General features: G+C 43.1%; 1 protein-coding gene across 1 annotated transcript in view; it reads left to right on the top strand.

The window, feature by feature from the left end:
* Window positions 1-703: 703 nt before the first annotated feature.
* The window catches only part of LOC145405340 (uncharacterized), a 94,373-nt gene continuing 78,648 nt past the window's right edge, over window positions 704-16,428 (top strand). Inside the window, exons 1-3 of the mRNA XM_080276751.1 lie at window positions 704-1,122; window positions 8,127-8,226; window positions 10,535-10,639. Of these exons, the coding sequence (XP_080132877.1) occupies window positions 704-1,122; window positions 8,127-8,226; window positions 10,535-10,639 (624 nt within the window). The remainder of the gene's footprint in view (window positions 1,123-8,126; window positions 8,227-10,534; window positions 10,640-16,428) is intronic.

Genomic DNA, 16,428 nt, shown 5'->3' with positions numbered 1-16,428 from the left:
CTTCGGTGCCTGCCTTTCCCTCTCTTCTTTCCTTCTTTCATCTTCTGTCTTTCTTTCCTTCATTGTTTCCACTTCATTCTGTCTGCGGGTGTCTCTACACTGAGTGACAAGCCAAATGGTTTCCTGTACACCAGGAAACCATTTACTGAGTGGTAACCATATAACCAAATTATGGCACCTAGTGGTTTAGTAGGTAATTGAGGTGCTCAAAATGGATTGAGCCGGTGCAGGTTTATATCCAAGGGATGGTTGGGGTTATTGCTCACGTAATGCCACTCAGGGATGAGTGAGGCTGGTCACGCTCATCTTAAATGCCAGGACGAACTGCATAGCCCCGGGCTTCTGCGCTCGTCATGGAGAGACATAGGATTCGATGATGGATATACAGTATATATATATATATATATATATACATAAAATGTTTTAATTACCATTAAAATATTAATGATATACAATGCAGTATGGTAAATGATATGGTACTTTTTTATCCCCCAGGATCGGTGGTGTGGTGGTGGTGTTGAAGTCATGTCATCATCAATCTCCACGGTCACCAGTCATCCCTGACCTCGGCCACACGGCCCCATGACGCCTGGCACCGCCTCGTGTGGCACCCGCCCTGTGCCAGTGCCACCAACGTACTCCGCCAATCCCTTTACGCCCTTCACTGACTCCGCCTGACGGAGTTCACGCCACCGGGGCCACCATGACACCTTGTGGTGACCCCGGTGGGCAATTAGGGGGTGATTGCTCCAGCAGGGGTGATTGTTTCATTGGTGGTCAGTCCTGTAGCTGGTGTCATCCCTTCGGCAAGGAATGTTGTTATGGCAGGGACCGTAGCTCTGGCAGGAATCATAGCTTCGGCAGGGGATGCAGCTCCAGCAAGGGTGGTTGGTCTACACTATTGGTGGTGGCGATAGGGGTTGTGGTGTGGGGGGGCGGTGCCATGGCCTGCCTTGCCCCACACCCCTGCTCCTGCCAACCAGCCCAGGCAGCACTGCGACGGAACCAGAGGGACCCCACACCAACCTTTGCTCTCACCTGCCGGGGCTCAGGTCTAACGGGGCCTCCTCAACCCTCTGAATTCTCCCCATTCACCGTCACTCCTGCCGTCGTCGTTCACCTGTAAGTATAATCTGTTTCCATACACCTGGTGGTTTAGTGGGCTAAGGTGATCCAAAATGATATTACCCTTAAGGATGTTTATATCAACAGTGGATGGCAAATGCTGGACACTCGTCTTGCTCCTCTGAACTATGTAGCTTTGTCCTGGGTCCCTGTGCTCTCGATTGAATGAAACGGAATTCGATGATAAATAAAAAAGAATAGTTACGCTGTCACATCTCTTTCGAGCTGTAATTGAAATGTGCTGTTTTGTAATGGTTGTTACTGATCTGTGACGGAAGAATTGTAAGGATTTTTTCACCATCGTTATCTATGTGCCAGGGTCGTAAACAATAACAAAACACTCTAGGAATGATTGAGTCAGAACTGAAATATGATCTCTTCTGTCTCCTTATCCTACCTTCGCCCTCACCATTATTACTTGGACCATACTTATCAACAGTTATTACCGTCTGTGCAACCTCGGTATATATTTAGTAGAAGCCACAATTGGAATTCTAATAGCTCGAAGTGTTTTCCATTTAAATCACACCATTTGCTGTCACTTTTCTTCCCTGACACTTCCGTTGCAATTTAACTCCTTCTGTCCTTTAAAGTCATGAATCCTCCCAGGGGGTCATTTATAACCTCAGGGGTCATTTGCGACGCAAGTGTCATACAAGAAAAATGTTACTAACTGATGAGATATAAACAGAAAACACTTCAGACTACTTGAATTCCAGTTGTGGATGCTGTCAATATTATTTACAATCTCTTCTACCTCAGTAGCAAAGTACAAATATGACGAATTCTTCATACATCGTCTTCAAGCTGTATTAAACATTTACAGGTGATGTCATATTCATATAATCAGTGATTAAGGACATTTCTGTTTAAATCATACAAGATATACATCGTCATATATATCTTACAGGTAGTTTGGCACCCAACGATATGTACGTCACATTTTCAAGTAATTCGTGTCATTTTTTACTATGATCTAGTGGGACATCAGTACCACAGACAAACAACCAGCTACTCTCCACTCCTTCCCTCATCTGTATTTTCGTCGGTTAAGGAAGCTCCCTAACACCTCTTTCATAGCGATTCACTTTTGGATATGGCTGGTTAATATTCTTTTGTACGTTATCTGTGCAAGAATGTGACAACATTGGAAGGATTTATATAACAACAGAAGACAGCAAGGTGCAATAAGTTAAATAGATCGCTTAGGAAAAGGTGTTAGAGAGCTTCCATAACTGACGAGAATACGGGGCCCTGAGTCAAAGAGACAGGACAGTCTTTTTCAATTAGTTTTTGAGCTATAACACAGAACAAACATTTAGGAAACCAGTAATATAAGGTATATCCCCCCCTCCACAAAAAAAAAAAAAAAAAAAAAAAAAAAGGAGAAAAATTGGCCATGAAAACAATATTTACTGGGTGCTGCAAACCTGTGTATACTCCCGTCTACTATAACGGTGAGGATTATAGTGAACGAATCAAGGGTTTCCCAGACGGGATCGTATTGTTCGAATCGTATCGTTTATAAAAGCTCCAGCATGTTGGTATGCATCAGCCTTGGTCACCTAATGGCTGCTCTGCACGCTGCTCGATCTCTGACAGCCTCCCTATTCAGTCCCTTTTCCCAAAGTTCAGACTCGATGACCTCCCATATGTGTCGATCTGCCTCTAGTTTCCTTACCCCCGACGATCATACTTCTCACCTTCCGCATCCAGTAGTCATCGTCCAACCTCTCCACATGCCCAAACCATCTCAATCTACCCCACCTCATCACAACACCAATACGTTCCAGTCCCGTCCTTGTTCTCAACCCTCCAATTGAATTCCTAATCCCCCAGGGCTCGCTTTCAGGGGCAAAACACACATCCATCTAAACATTGTCAGTTCTGTACGTTTAAGCCTACGATTATCCTCTTTTTTTACAGTGAGGCCATGTACTCTTTCAGTTTAGTGGGCAATTACGGCGCTCCAATCGGATTGAGCCGGTGAAGGTTTATATCCAAGAGATGGTTGGGGTTTATTGCTCTTGTAATGCCACTCAGGGATGAGTGAGGCTGGTTACTCTCATCTTAAATGTCAGGACCAACTTCCCTAGCCCATGGCTTCTACGCTTCTCATGGGGCAACGTAGGATTGGATAATGGATGGATGGATGTAAATTGACTACAGTGATCTGATGAAAATTCATTCATTCATTCATCATCTAATCCTACATTGCCCCATGAGGAGCGTAGGAGCCCGGGGCAAGGCAATTTGGCCCTGACATTTAAGATGAGAGTGACCAGCCTCACTCATCCCTGAGTGGCATTACGTGAGCAATAAACCCCAACCATCCCTTGGATATAAATCTGCACCGGCTCAATCCGACTGAAGCACCGTAATTACCCAGTAAACCACCAGGCGCCAAAATTTGGTTATATGGTTACCACCCAGCGTAGTAAATGGTTTACTGGTGTACAGGAAACCATTTGGCTTGTCACTCAGTGTAGAGTCACCCACAGGCAGAAGGAAGTGGAAAGAATGAAGGTAAGAAAGACAGAAGAGGATGGAGGGAAAGAAGGATGGAGGAAAGGAAAGGGAAGACACCCGAGAGCAGCACTACATCGACTGAGTGGATGGTGAGCTCCCCCACCTACCACAAAGCTGATGATAAACTAATCAGATAATTTTGCAGTTATAGCATGTCGTGGAATAAAAAGTTTTTGTTTTTTTCTGATACCAGTAAGACTCATTTTTTTTTTTGTTATGTAGTGGAATCATTAGGTATGGTTTTTATAAAGTATAGTTATTTACTGTCGGTTCAGCTTGTTAGGTGGCCCATTGGGTTTCGGCACTCCTGCAGGATGTGGCTTTTAGTTAGGTCTGAGGTGTGGTAAGGGTTTATTGCCCGTTTAATGCCGCTCAGGAGTGGGCGATGAAGGCTTGGATGATGATGAGGATGATGATGATGATGACGATGATGACAGCTAAATCACTTGAATTGCAGCAGTAAATGCTCTCTTATGCATTAGAGCTTATTTAAGAGTGGAACTGTCGGCGCTTGAATTTAGTCTGGACATTGCAATTTATCGTATTCAAATGTCGCAAAAAAAGTAATAACATTATAGTACACACACACACACACACACACACACACACACACACACACACACACACACACACACACACACACACACACACATTTTTGAGAGAGAGAGAGAGAGAGAGAGAGAGAGAGAGAGAGAGAGAGAGAGAGAGAGAGAGAGGTGGGTGAGTGTGGGGGGGTGCTGAGTGCAATAAGGTGTTCTCTCGTGGGCAGGCCAGACCACTTGGGGATACAGGTCAGGGCTCTGAACCTCTCTTCCCCTCAGGTCGTATTCTAGATCTTTTGAGATTTTGTGACACATCCTTGTTAGCGATTTATTTTGCATATTACACCTCAAAATTTCTCTTGAATATGAATGATTTGAATGTGTCAATGTTAAAACGATATTGATAACATGGAAGAAAATGCTAAGGTACAAGAAGGAAAATAAATCGCTAAGGAAGAGGCGCCACGAAGTTTCCTGTGTCATCTAGAATTTCAGGCCTCCATTTCCCCATCGCACACTTAGTTCGTATGCAGATATACTGATGCAAGTGACGTGAGAAAAAAAATCTGGAATGTCTGATTGAATGTTTTTAGTGTGTCAGCTGGCAGGGACGTGAAATGGAGTGAGTTGCTAACTATGCTTTGATGAAGGCGTTCTTGAATTAGGAGTCGCCTATTAAAAACAATTCATCCAACATCCAGTCCCTTTTTGACCCATCAGAAGAGTAGGGACCCGGGTCTAGTCTACTCAGTCCCAGTATTTAAGGCGAGGGTGTCCAGCCTGACTCATCCGCGAACGGCATTATGTGGGCAATAACGCCTCAACCTCCCTCAGGTATAATCCCTTACAGGTCCCACCCAGTCTGAGAGCCTTAGCCAACTAGGCCGCCAGGCGTCACCTGGTTCCATGGTTACCACCTAATGCAGTGAATGTTACACGGATTACGAGAAGTCATTTGGTTTGTCACCCAGTGTATAGTCATCTGAAGGCAACATTATATCCAGTGAGTGGATGGTGGGCTCCCTCACCTATCCACCTGTCGCTTAACCTTTAATAACCCTATGGAGAGCGTTCTGCCTCGGACCTAGGCTGTTCAGTTAAGGTATGTAAGGTAATGGTAACCAGTCACTACTCGCTGAATGTGAGCAGTGAACTTTAACCATTCTTCGGAGCTGAATCTCTTTGAGCCAAATGCAACTGGGGCGCCGTAACACACTAGACCACTAAACGTCAATAAACTAGATATATGGTTGCCACTCAGTGTAGTAAATGGTTTCCTTGCCTGCAAGAAAACATTTGCTATATTAGTCAACGCAAAGTCACTTGAAGGTAGCGCTATACATACTGAGTAGGCGATGCAAGTATATTACGGTATTATATTGCAAAGTTTGTATAGTTCTTAATACTTTAATTTATCAAGGAAATTAAACGAAACTCTAAGAGAAGGTGTTTCATGATACTGTTAGCGTGTATATTTTGATGACGAATGGGTTGAAATGCAAATTATAGTGTGTTGTTTTCATCTGACGAAATTGGTCCATTCTCACAATTTGAATACTATGTTATGGCTGCGCGAAACTGATTGATCCTTAGTTATGAATAGGAAGTAAGTGTTCTTGATTACTAGCCAGATCGATCCTTTAGTCAGACTACCCTTGGCCATCAACTGAGCGAGGGAATGAGTGCCATTGTTTACTAGTCAGATCGATTCCCTAGTCAGACTATATTTGACCATCAATTGAGCCTATGAGGTTAGAGATCTCTGTCAGGTTAGAAAAAAAAAAGGGCTAATCTATATTCAGTGACGCAGACAAATGTGCCTTGGAACATGCTCTGTGCATTTGTCCCCATATTATGAAAACCGTGGACAATAAAGATGAATCCTTTCGTTTCCCTTTTCCAAGAAAGAACTGTATTATATTTTTTAGTAACAGTGGAGCCTACGATGATCAGGCAGACAGCGTGTGTGTCTACTGATCCTCTTGATTCGGTTCGGTCTCAATCGTGGGCGGAAATTTCAGATGGTGCAGTGGGATGATGGATGTCGATGATCCTTGACATACAGACTACTCTCTAACAGACACAGCTACTCTATCACGTCATTACCTATTTCCACATACCCTCCTCACACCAGAATTCTTCCAAACCTACACCAGTGCGTAAGGCATTGGTAGGTGGCGGGTTACTTCCCCAGCGACAGAAAGTAGTGTTCCTCGACCCTTCGGATCAGTTGCCTTTCGGAATCCATACAACCAAACTTGAAAAAGTATGGTAGAGCTGCTCGCCTATGTCCGGGTGTGTAAGCCTGCCACTAGAAAACATACAGTAGACATCGTTTGTATATTTTTTTCTCAATTTTTTTTACGTTCCTTCTGTGACAAGTTGAATGGCCGATAGCTTATGTTACTCCGAGCGTGTATCCGAAGTGATTTTCCTGTGATCAGAACACTGAATAATGTATCTCCGCCACCTCCTTTCCCAACCTTTCTCTTCCCTTCCCTTCCCTTCCTTTCCCTTCCTTTGTTTCCCTTCCCCTCACTTCCTTTCCCCCACTCTGCCACCTTTTCTCGACGCTCAAAAACCTGGGCTCGAGCCTCTATAGTGGTGTATTTTTAGCCTTAGAAGGGAATGGATTTTTTTTTTCTCGGGATAATAAATTTATCTTTGTATAGATTAAAAAAATAAGTGTGCTATAGATTTTTTATTTTTTTTTTACCTTGACCCAGATGTTCGGCCTCTTACAGCTTATTGCACGTAGCTCAGTGGCAGAAGACAATGTGAAGGCTCCACATTCTTCTCACAGCACTTCTTCGTGATTAAACGTCATATTCTGGTGTCAATCTATTTTTACATCCTTCCAAGATTGAGAGATGACAAATTTAGGTCAAGTTATAGTGAAAAGAGTATAGTAGACTGCTATCACTTCCCACCCCAACATACTAAACCCTAGACAAGTAGAGCATGGTTTTCGAGTCCACTGAAATAGTGGAATAAACACACCATACCTATCCTGGCCTAACCTACGCTAATCTTCTTGCCTAGCCTCATCCAAAGAAACCTTGCCTTAAAACTGAACTAAAATGATGTCTAAAAACCTCTTCTTATGTATCCAAACCTGGGACATCATCACTCTTCCCTGTGATATTAATACACTAGACACAATAAGTAGTGAATAGATTAAGGAACGGAATGAACTGCTTCGTTTTCTATGGTCCATGTGATCTTTCCCCCAGGGTGAAAGTGGACAATTTTTGTAAAGCCAAAACACTCCATAATTGACTTTTCCATCCCTTTGTTAACTCCCTCTATTGTTCAGTCCTACCCCTGTCCCTCCTCCCTGGTGTCCTCTTCCTTTGTCTCTACTCCCTTACTCAATCTCCCTATCTCTCCCCTCCCTATTTTTCCTCCCTTGCATCCCCTTCCTTCTTTCTGTCTCTCTTTCATCATGTTTCCTTCCTCCTCTCATCGCCTTGACGTTCCCTTCCACTGTTTCGCCCCTCCCCCTCTCTCCCCTTCACTTTTATTTCCCATTCTTCTATTTTCCTCTCTCACATTTCACCTCCCTCCCTCTCTCTCATAGCTACATACAAGTCTGTTTTCACGTGACAAAGATTCGTAACTCATTTCCACTTAGTTGATGGCCAATTGTCGTCAGACTGGAAGATAAATTAGACTAGTAATCCATGCCTCACCTAACCAGATCATAACTAAGGCTTATCTAATTTTTATGTATCCACGACGTACAGACGTGGTGGCCAATGTCCTCAAATTAAAACCAATAGCCATACTGGAGCTTTGCGACTGAGAACATAGGCTACGACACGAAAGCCCGTTTTGTATCCCAGGTGCTAGACAAGGCGAGGGAGCTAAGATCGTGAATGCTGTTGTTGATGACGCCACTAAAAATGATCTTATAACATCTCCCGCAAGAAGCAATGATGTGGAGCGAACCTGGTCAGCAGAGCCCCTGGAGAAGAGCACGAAGACGATCCAGCGCTACAACGATAAGATTCATAAGATCTTGATTACAGTAAATTTCCTACGATTGCTGCAGGGAACGTCTTCAATAATGCCTTTAGTATAACCGTCTGGCTTGTTACATTGTTTACAGGAGGGAATTTTTTTACACATGGAGCCTTTTCTAGGAGAGAGAGTATTATTTTCCCATGAGTCTTCACCTGAACTCAGCTGACCTTGCTCGTCGTAGTCATCTGTTCAGTGATGCAGTATGTTTCTTGTGGAGAGAGAGAGAGAGAGAGAGAGAGCACGCGAGGTGAACACGCGAGTCTGTGTGGATATCGTACACCCAATAAAATATTCAGGTAACCCAAGTTTCGCCATTAAAATTATATATATGCCAAAAAAAAGCTTTTCTTTTAATTATAGAATGTGGCATGAAATTTCCAACTTTGACGCCATTTTCTTGTCAACGGTTAAAGTGCAAATGGCATAAAGGAATCACAGTTAAATACCGTACATGATGATTTTGTAGGTGGGCATAATATACCAGGTTATCATATGTGCAGTGGTGAAGGGAATGATAAGAGAGATTTGTGCTCTGGCATATGTTAAAACGCAACTTCGTCCAGTCATCGTTTCAGAATCACTTATAAACTATATCTACAGTATTTTACTTCCCCTTAGAAATAAATCCCGCTGTAAAATAACGTTCTGGTTAATTCATTGGCCACCGACAGTTATGCAACACTGATAATGAAATTTGCAATCAGACTGCAGAAATGTTTTGCCCCAAAATACTGTGATTTACCAGTTTCCAAAGGAGCAGAATCCCTGTCCTTGCACACATGAATTAGATCTGTACTCCAACTTGTAGGAGACTCATTGCATCACCTTATAAACCGTCCAACACTCGGGGCAATTATCCTAGATCTTGATTGGGTTGCATCAGAAGATTTAGTGAGTAATGCTAAGACAGGGGAAGACTAGCAGAAGTGATCACCGGATTTTCACTTTAAATCTAAATTTGACCAATACAGTGTTAAGGCTAGTTACGACATAGTGTCTGACTTCAAGAGAGTACTAGTATTTGAAATCCCATTGCTCAATGATATCAGTGATGCGTGGAAATCGTTCAAGGAAATTCTCAGCACAGCCGCCGTATGATGCATTCCAGTATGCAAGAGACGGCCAGCTAAAAAATACTAAACTCAGGTACTGAAACATTCTCATCGCAGTGTACCAGGAACAGCAAGCAAGGATATATTCTCGATTATTTCAGGAAGATTATAATGGCTAAAATAAAGGAGGGAGACGTGAGCCCCCGTCCTTGTGAATCCCTCCAGTCTCAACTAATACTCTGAACAATATAGTTTATCGTGGACCTGACCAGTTAAGCCAGCTGAGAATGATGACGATGTGTTGGACGAGGATAGCGAGTGTTAGTGGCGGGGGTGAGTGACTGAGAACCACGATAAATAGATTAGTGGTTCAACAGCAGACGCGCATCACTGCCCAAGTGGTGACGTGAAAATGTGCAATTGCTGTGCATAGGAGAGACTACTATTTGTTCTGTACCAGAAATGAATACACTAAAAACAAAAAATGTTGCAACCCTCACCCCATCCTCACTCAACTTTCCACCACCAACATAGTCAGGAATACTTAACATTATTGACTCAAGGCCTATGATGAGGAGCTCAGAAATTTAAAACTTCAGAATTTTGAAAGTTAGAATACTGCATGGCTCATGTCACTAGGGTTATTTCTTAATTTGTACGTCCTGTTTCTGTTTTGGGACCTCTCTCACATCATTTATTTTGTGAGAGAGAGAGAGAGAGAGAGAGAGAGAGAGAGAGAGAGAGAGAAATATATAACTTTCATACAGCTAACTAAGATGCATATCAGCAAAAGTGGTACTAATAACAAAGCACCGCAATAAATTCTTTTTCACTTTCATGTTTTCATTAATTTTCAGGATCAGAACCGCCAACAGGGCATTGCATTTTAACTGAAGGAGGTTTTTGCCTCAGGTTTTTAAATGCTTGATCTGTCCTTTCCTGTATTATTATTATTATTTTTTTTTCTAGTCAACGTGCATCAAGCTTTACTACACTTTTGGCCTGCTGTGATCTTGACTGGTAACCATAATTCAAGCTGCTGCTGCAAACACACCACGGTACAACGGTACAACGCGGCTTGATAGAAATAACATATATCGTACCAAAATAGTCCACAGATGATAACATACACCGTAGGCAATTTATGTGGGTGACATTGAGCTTCCATGTAGCTCATATGACTAAAGGAAACACAGTACACTTCCAATGTTTGTGTGTTCCTCTATGCATAGGTGTGAGTGTGTTTTATATTACTGCCAGAACCACACGACGATGGGAGACAATTATGTCATTAATCGCTGCCCAAGTTCTAAAATAAACGAGGCTTCAACACATAATATACTGCTGGTGAACACAGGCAAGTCGGTAGCAAGGAGAGGGCCGTGCAAACAGCATTTTCTCGTCTTGCTTTCTCTCTTCAACAAAATTTTCAATATGACAGTGCTTCAGTGGCCCTGTGCATGTGCTGCTGTGGTGTGTGGGGTCACAGAGTCTGCCACGACCTCAGGAGTTTGAGTAGGTATACAAGTTTTACACTAACTTAGCCTAAAATTTCGAACTTTCCATCTTCACTGATGAGTTATAAGAGATGAACACTAGAAAATAATGCTGATCTCAGGGATGTGCTATAGAAAGAATGTAGAGCCATAGCATTATCTTTTTCTGTTACTGAACTAGGCGAAAATAAGCTGCAAAAATAAAATCTGGGCCAAATTTAGGTAAAAAGGGTATAGTGAGCCATTCCATTTCTGGCCCCCCATTCGGGTCACGTCACAACCAAACTATGACTAATCAGCTTTCCTACGTCCCTGTTCACTCCCTCCTCTTGTTTCCTCCTTCCCTCCCTCACTATTCACTCCCTCCTCTGGCTTCCTGCTCCATTCCTTCTCTGTTCATTCTCTCCTCTCGCTTCCTCCTTTCCTCCGTTACTTTCCACTCCTTCCTCTTCCTTCCTTCTTCCCTCTTTCGCTCTCTACTCGAGCTTCCTCCCTGCCTTCCTCACTGTTCAACCCTTCCTTGTGTTTCCTCTTTCTCTCCATCACTGTCCACTCCCTTTTCTTGGTTCCTACTTCCCTCTTTTACTCCCCAATCCTCCTCTTGCTAACTCCTTCGCCTCCTTCACTGTTCACTCCTTCCTTTTCATCCTCCTTCACTTCCTGGGGTTGGTAAAGGCTTGAACCTTACCTCGAACCTCCTCTAGTTACCCCATCCACGAGGCCTACATACAACAGTTAACTCTCTCTCTCTCTCTCTCTCTCTCTCTCTCTCTCTCCTACTTACCTCTCGGGTGTCCTAAGTTTCGTCGGTGGTCGGAGTCTTTTTTTTTTTTTCTTCTTTTTTTTAATGCAAGAAAGTGGGATCCAAAGGCCAGGGGTCCGCAAAATTGTTCCTTCGAAGAAACACACACACGCACGCACGCACGCACGCACGCACGCACGCACGCACGCACGCACGCACGCACGCACACACACACACACACACACACACACACACACACACACACACACACACACACACACACACACACACACACACACACAGGTTCTCTCCAGAGGCTTGAGTAGGTCACTGACTTGGGTGATTCATCTGTCTGTCTTCAGGAGGAGGAGGAGAGAGGAAAAGAAACTAGAGGCTGAAAAACAAAGGGGACGGGGGAAAAAGAAGTGATTAGACCTGACAAGGAATGGAGAGAGAGAGAGAGAGAGAGAGAGAGAGAGAGAGAGAGAGAGAGAAACTTGCGTAGTGACTTCCCTATATTTAACAACTAATGTCACATACACAAGTGCTCAGAGTTCACGTTCCAGCGACTGGCCAAAGAGTGAGAAAATATTGCATCTCTGACTGACTGTTTGTAAAGTTTCAAGGTGTGGCTGATATGGCTGCGTCTTTATGATTAGGCAGATCACCATACACGGGGCAGGTGGTGGTGCGGTGAATACAGCACTGAGTTGCCTTCCGAAACGACGTTGCATTGATCCATTGGCGTAAAACTGAATACAACTGCAGTCGTAATTACTGATCTTTCATGAAATCCACCGACATGTTAAAAACAAAAAATAGCAATACCATCACACCTTTCGTGAATTACGAACCCAAGCTTGTATTTAGCATAGCACAAAAACGGTGATAAGCGTAGGCGTGACCATGCAGGGAAAGGATTGGGCTTAAGGTAATGGACTGTCTAATACATGTCCGAAAAAAAGACTGGCAGTCACAGATGGACAAACTGTAACCAGTCAAGAGTAGGTATCCAACAAACTCATCTTTTGGAGGAGGCAGGTACACTGAGTGCTGCATCTCTGCCTATACTTTTGCCGCAGGAAAGGTCTTATTTAACTGCATAATAATAGCAAGCCCCCAGCAAAAGGGGATATCCGTGCAAATAAGAAAATGTGAATGATTGGGATGAACTGGAGTGAATTTCCAGAGCCTGGCTATGCGCTGGTTTGCTCTGATGCTGCCTGCTTCTGTTCTGCCACAGAACGATGCCGACGAGAAATTGGACCAGATGATATAACAACTCTTTGAGCTGTGTTGTCTATGCAGGGATTGGCGTTAGGATGGACTGCCGAGGAGGAAAGTTTACTCGTCAAACAGTGGTGAAGCTTTTAGAACAGACTACTGTATGCAATTTTGAGAGCGGCAGGGCACGCATCTGTCTTGGTCTTATTCTGATATCCCTCCCATTTTTCAGGTCCCTAATTTTTACTTGCTTCTTTACAATCCATAATGCAAGGTTAACAGGCAAAATATCAAGTTGTTGTTGCTGATGCTACAGTTCAGGTTCAACCCAATGTGAACTCAGTGAACTGCAGGAAACCGGTTACCAGCCGTTTTTGTCTCTTCCCAAGTGATTTATTCTACTTTTTTGCACCTCAGTAGCGTCTTGCATGTTACTGATACAAAGTCTGTCGATACTGAAACGATATAATTATTTAAAAAATGTTGAGATGCAGTGTGTAAGAGGTGTTGTAAAGGCTCCTCTTCCACTTAAATACGGATTTTGGTGTCGTTGTTGACTCATAAAGGACAGATGGCTTTGTGTTGTTGTTCTGCTTTTAACAGAATATTTGATCCAGATTAGAAGATAGGTCAGGGGTTGAAAGGGTAAATAACAATAACATGTACAGTATCAGATTGGTGTAGAGGGTTGATTATTTGTAAATACTGTGTTGCTGATTCATTTCGTTTTGAGGACAGAACCAAACTGTAGTAAAGGTTTGTAGACTGTATTCTCGAAATTATGTACAGCTTGAGGAAGATGGAACTTGGCCAGGACGGCGTATAAACACAGCCTGCCCCGTGTGAAAGTCTATAATGTCCAGCCCTTGTGAACAGAGCGTGGGAGCTTGCTGAACTGAAACATTGATCTCAGTAAAATATGTAACCAAATGAAGTCAGCAAACAGGGTTGCTTCATTGTATGATGAAATAATGTATGAACCGAAAATAAACATATATGTATAGAGTGTGATGTTTAAGAATGGGTATTTATATAGTTTTGCAGTGGACTGTAGATTGGGTTATTAGGTAGGTCATATACGGAGGCGATACTGGGGAAACGTTTTTGCTCTTCATATTCGTAGTTGAGATTTGACAGAAGGAAACATTCTACACCTCATTTGTGTGTGTGTGTGTGTGTGTGTGTGTGTGTGTGTGTGTGTGTGTGTGTGTGTGTGTGTGTGTGTGTGTGTGTGTGTGTGTGTGTGTGTGTGCACATTACACCACGTGGAGAATCACAAGACTACAAGAAAGAGAATCGAGTCTTCTTGAGGTACAAAAACTTCTCTGAATAACTGTGATGCTTTGTGCAAGACTAGATTAGTAGACCCTTCAACACACAAAATACTGATGAAGACAGTGAGTTCGATGTGAGTGAGAGCACCATGCAGTCAACATTTGTTCCCTTATTACATTCCTATCCCTCTCTTTTCCATCAAACTTTTCGACGAGTGGGTGATCAATGATGTGACACTATGCTGCAAGGTGCTTATAGTTACAAACCTTTAGGAGCTGATTTGGTTTATTCTTATCAGACATACAAACGTACACTACACAGCCAACACAGGCTAAATATTAAAATGAAGGAATAACCATCACACACACACACACACACACACACACACACACACACACACACACACACACACACACACACACACACACACACACACACACACACACACACACACACACACACACACACACACACACACGATATCTAATTATAGTACACTGCTGCAGAGACTTGTATATCTTGAAAATTGCCAAAAAATCATTGATAAATGCGGACTCAGGTACAGGTGTGGTGTTTGAGGGTCACAGGGGCCCGTATTCTCGTCGGTCCCTATCACCTTTTGGTGAGTGACTTATTTTGCTTATTACACCTTACTGTCCTTCTCCGAGTTACATAAATCATTTTAATATCGTCATACTCTGCATAGATAAAGAGCAAAGGATATTAACCAGCCATATTCAAAAATAAATTGCTAAGGAAGAGGAGCTAGGGAGCCCCCATAACTGAGGAGAATATGGGCCAGGGTCTGCTACGGTCCCGGGGATTGTAGTAAATAATGACCCTTTCCATCTGTGACCCCCATGAGGTGCCGGTCACGCCACCACCAAATTACGAATAATATCCTGCCCTTCCCTTCCTTCTCTGTTTACTCCCTTCCGCCATATCACCACCAAATCACCACCGCCAGATTACCACCATAACTACTGTACATCACCAACACATTATGAATGATATCCTAACTTCCTTCCCTCCAACGCTGTTTACTCCCTCCCCTTCCACCATATCACCACCACCATATCGCCACCACCATATCACCATCACATCACCACCACCATATCACCACCACCATATCACCACCATATCGTCACAGCCATATCACCACCATATCACCACCACCATATCGTCATCGCCATATCACCACCACCATATCACCACCATATCACCATCACCATATCACCTCCAAATTACGGATGATACCCTGCCCTCCTTTCCCTCCAACGCTATTTTCTCCCTCCCCCTCCGCCATATCAGAGAGAATTATTGCCCCATAAAATCGCCGAATTTCGTTCAGTTCAAAATGTGCCCTGATGTTATTAGAAATTTGTTAGGGATTAGGAAGTACGTATTATTTATTTCTAATCATGAGCGCGGCAAAAAAGTATCAGAAAATTGAGCAAGAATATGTTGAAGAGAGAGAGAGAGAGAGAAGCTTTGTAACACTGACACTCTCAAGCTCGCACGGCTCACGCTTAGCCAAAAAAAAAAAAAATTAGTTCAACGCTAGAATAAAGCACTGGAGTTGTCCCGACCATGAGAGGGTTAATGATGACAATATTAACACTCTCAGGCTCCTACATTCCTTCTTTGGTGAATAATATCGACTGGCGTTAACCGGATTAAAATATTAGAGTTGTACTGAGAGGATTGATAGGGGCAATATTAACATTCAGGATCCTATGACTCACTCAGCTGCATAAAATCGTCTGGCATTTGATGAAACAGAATGCCAGCGTTGTTGTGACCACGAAGGGGTTAACAGAATCAGTTAAACTGTGACCAGTTCATAGTGAAGCCTCTGAAAGACAATAATAGTTCCAGATTTGAGTTCACGATGTATTTATTGCTGTCTGTGGCTCACCTAAGCCGCAAACGTTAGTAAATAATTACTGTAGAGCAGAACCGTACTTTCTTCCCGCAGGGATAGTGTTGACCTACCGCATGCTGTCCACACACAAAGGAGAAGGGGTGTTCGTAAGGAGAGCGAAGTACTGTTTGTGAAAGTCCATGTATTGTACTGGACATATTTCATGTACTGTAATAGACATATTTGTTTTTGTCAAAGTCTATATATGCCATCGGAAGGTACAGGTAGGATGGAAACCTACAAAAGCATATGAAGAATAAAACACACTAAAACACCCGCTTTAAAGGCCCATCACGACTTGATTGCTAAGTTTGAAGGCAGGACACACGTACACTGCGAGCCGAACACGGTCACACCAAGCCACCGTGGCCCCTTACAAAGAAAATTAAACATAAATCAGATTTAAAACAAATGGTCATATTTTACTTGGAACAGGAGTTATCGTAACATCTCTTCTTCAACGATTTACTCTGCACATTACACTTCAATATCA

The sequence above is a fragment of the Coenobita brevimanus genome, chromosome 66 (genome assembly GCF_032717465.1).
Source record: "Coenobita brevimanus isolate Jiangsu-jjx chromosome 66, ASM3271746v2, whole genome shotgun sequence".
Lineage (NCBI taxonomy): Eukaryota > Metazoa > Arthropoda > Malacostraca > Decapoda > Coenobitidae > Coenobita > Coenobita brevimanus.
The sequence above is the reverse complement of the archived record's forward strand: the minus strand, read 5'-3'. Positions and strand labels throughout refer to the sequence as shown.